The sequence below is a fragment of the Echinops telfairi genome, unplaced genomic scaffold, assembly GCF_000313985.2.
Source record: "Echinops telfairi isolate 266 unplaced genomic scaffold, ASM31398v2 ScPeMD7_7469;HRSCAF=8507_0, whole genome shotgun sequence".
NCBI lineage: Eukaryota > Metazoa > Chordata > Mammalia > Afrosoricida > Tenrecidae > Echinops > Echinops telfairi.
Genome location: NW_022111372.1, coordinates 77,279,618 through 77,282,572, shown reverse-complemented (window position 1 = coordinate 77,282,572; position 2,955 = coordinate 77,279,618). Strand labels below are relative to the sequence as shown.

Here is a 2,955-nt window from a genome sequence, read left to right as displayed (position 1 = left end):
TCAGCTTTCTTCACTACTTTTGCTTATTCAACCGCTTTGTCTTCAGCAGTGTGTCAGGAAGGTGAGCATCATAGAATGCCAATTTAATAGAAGAAAGTATTCTTGCATTGAGGAAGTACTTGAGTGGAGACCCAATGTTAGTCACTATTCTTGCAAAAAAACCAAACAAACCCCAAACACTGTATTTTGTTAGTTCTTATTTCTTAAGTATAATTCGGAGTCAAGTGGAACAGATAAATCATGCCAATGAAAATCTTTCTTCTAAGTACAGACAGGACTTTTCCATGAAGAAATGAGGAGCTAAGGGATGCGTACATGTTTACTTTGCATGTGAATGTAACCATGGGACACACTAGGTGAGTGAATAGACTGACATAAAAGGAGAAGCAATGACATAGGGCCTGGTATTGCGTTGCTGTCTGTCAGATGAGCCAACCCTCTGCCTGGTGCCATGGAAGAGGCAGCTTTGGTAGCAAAGTATTCTGAGGGTCTGGATTAAGCTTTCTTAGAAGACTTCCTGGAAAACTCTAGTTTCAGGTTGGTCTTGGCATGTTGTGGACTAGCTAGTTTCCTCCACATTGTGGAGGTGCTGTGCGTTGGACTCCGATGTCCCCAGGTTGATGAAATATACGTCTCCACGTCCTAACTGGGTGACTTTGAACTTTATTTTGTTAATCAGTAATGTAACATTGTGGCAGATCATTTTGCTTAAATATAATCCCAATGGTACCAATATACCACCACGTACCCAGTAGAATTGTCCTGGAGAATCAAAGGATGTGGTGATGCTTTGTAAACTATAAAGTGCTTTGTGCTAAATCAGTTGCTATTGTTGGCTTCTCCCATCTCTGGGCACCATTTCCCCATCTGGGTTTGGCCTTGTGAGTGGTTAATTTTACGTGTTAATTTAGCTGGATTATATTGACCAGTTGTTCGGTCAATCCCTCGTCTAGATGTTGTCATGAAGTGGTTGCATGTGATAAATTCGTTGTTCTTAAGTGAAGTTGATTACATTCCGTAATGTGCACGGGTCTTATCCAGTCAGGTGAAGTCCCTGGCAGCAAACATGGAGGTTGTCTAGGGTATGTTCTGCCTCCAGACTAAGTAGACATTTTTCCAGCACTCTTGCACAGTTACAGTGACAAATTTGGGGACCTAAAATGTATGCTCTGTGCTCAGAATCTTTGGCCTCACACCTACTTGATTAGCAGATTTTGGATTTGTCAGCCATCACAATCACATGAAAAAATTGCTTAAAATAAATCTCTTTCTCTCTAGGTGTATGCATAGATGTACATGAGCCTTTTGTTTCTTTAGCTAAAACCACTTCGAATCCTCACATTCTGTGAAAGGATGACCTCTCACCCAGCAGAGCTTTGGATCTCAACAGGAAGTCTAGCCTCTGCCAGTGGCTGAGAGACATGTTGGCCACAGAACTCAGGGGCATGTCTGTGGTTGGGCTTGCAGCCTTCCTCCTCTACCAAATCATACAGAAGGTATGTTAATTATCAATCTCAGTCATAGGGTAGTTTGTGATAGAGTTATAAATTGAGTACACTTAACATGTCATAGGTTATATGAATACTAACAACAACATTTTGCTGAGAATATGATCAGAGAAATTGGATTATAAGAAGAAGAATGCGGCATCAGGATCGGAGGGAAGTTTGTTAACAACCTGTGAAAGGCAGAGGACACAGCCTAGCTTGCTGAAAGTGAAGAGGACTTGAAGCACTTGCTGGCGATGACCGAGGATTGCAGCCTTCGGTATGAATTGCAACTTAATGTCAAGAAAACAAAAATCCTCACAACTGGACCAAGAGTTAATAAACATCATGATAAGCGGAGAAAGACTGAAGTTGTGAAGAATTTTGTCTTGATTGGAGCCACAACCAATGCTCATGGGAACAGCAGCCAAGACATCAAACGACATGTTGCACTGGGTACATCTGTTGCACCAAACTTCTCCAACGGGGGTCCCCGGGCCTTCCATCATGGCGATGGCAGTAGATTGGGGTCCTGGGTCTCGAAGCAGGCACCACTGCTGGGGGTGGGGGTGTGGGTGTAGGTGGGGTAGGGGGGGTCCTGTTTTATCTTTTCTGGGGCGAAGTCCAGGGCTAGGTTCTACATCTGTAAGTAGACCCCTGTGAAGTTCTGCCAGCCACTCAATGGCGCCCTCTACAGTGGTTCCTCTAGAATTTCACGATGAAACGAAGTACCGTTTGGTTTCCGGTTTCTTGGGACTCCTCTCTCTGGAGAAGCTGCCGGAGCAGCAACTTTCCTCACCCCAAGGGCTTCCACGAGATATAGTTTCACAATCTTTGGATCATGAAGGCCTATTAAAAATTAAAACTGAAATAGAAAAAGAGCCGACATCTTTAGACAAATAAGTTTCTGAAGCCTTGACCCACACAGGCTTTGATGGGCACACTCCCCGAGTGTTCAGCCCTGCAAACCCACAAAGCTCATAGAACAGTGCGAAGCGCCTTGTGGAGCCTCTGCAGAGAGCGTTGGCACGCGGTCCTGAGGCAGCCAGCGACACACCAGGCATTTCGGTAAGGCACATCGGAGACCGCAGTTCATGCCAATGGCTGGAAACAGGTTTTGGTGCTCCTGGTTTTGCTGCGGCAAATGCTTTTGCAGCTGGTGGGACGTGATCCAGAACACTTGAGTGCACTGCTACAGTTTGGCATGGCGTATCTGGAGGATCATGCAGCGGAACACATCATTCAGCAAGGCGGATGGGTATGGGAAGTGATGCAGGTAAAGATTATTTTCTTAGAAAACAACCCCCCACAAAAGCCCAAACACACTTCTTCTTGTTATTTTTAACGGCAGAGAGTTAATTTCAATACTGAATAATAGTCAATGGGAAGACTTCATATAGTTAAAGTGGAATTACCAGGATGTTGTGTATCATAAAACAGAACCAAACCTCTTTAATGTGTTGAAAAG

General features: G+C 44.2%; 1 protein-coding gene across 1 annotated transcript; it reads left to right on the top strand.

Moving 5' to 3' along the window:
- The first annotated feature begins 2,168 nt into the window (after positions 1–2,168).
- On the top strand, positions 2,169–2,390 carry LOC101661352 (bcl-2-like protein 13). Its single transcript, XM_045284907.1, has one exon. The coding sequence runs from the start codon at positions 2,169–2,171 to the stop codon at positions 2,388–2,390; it is 222 nt and encodes a 73-aa protein (XP_045140842.1).
- The last annotated feature ends 565 nt before the right edge of the window (positions 2,391–2,955 follow it).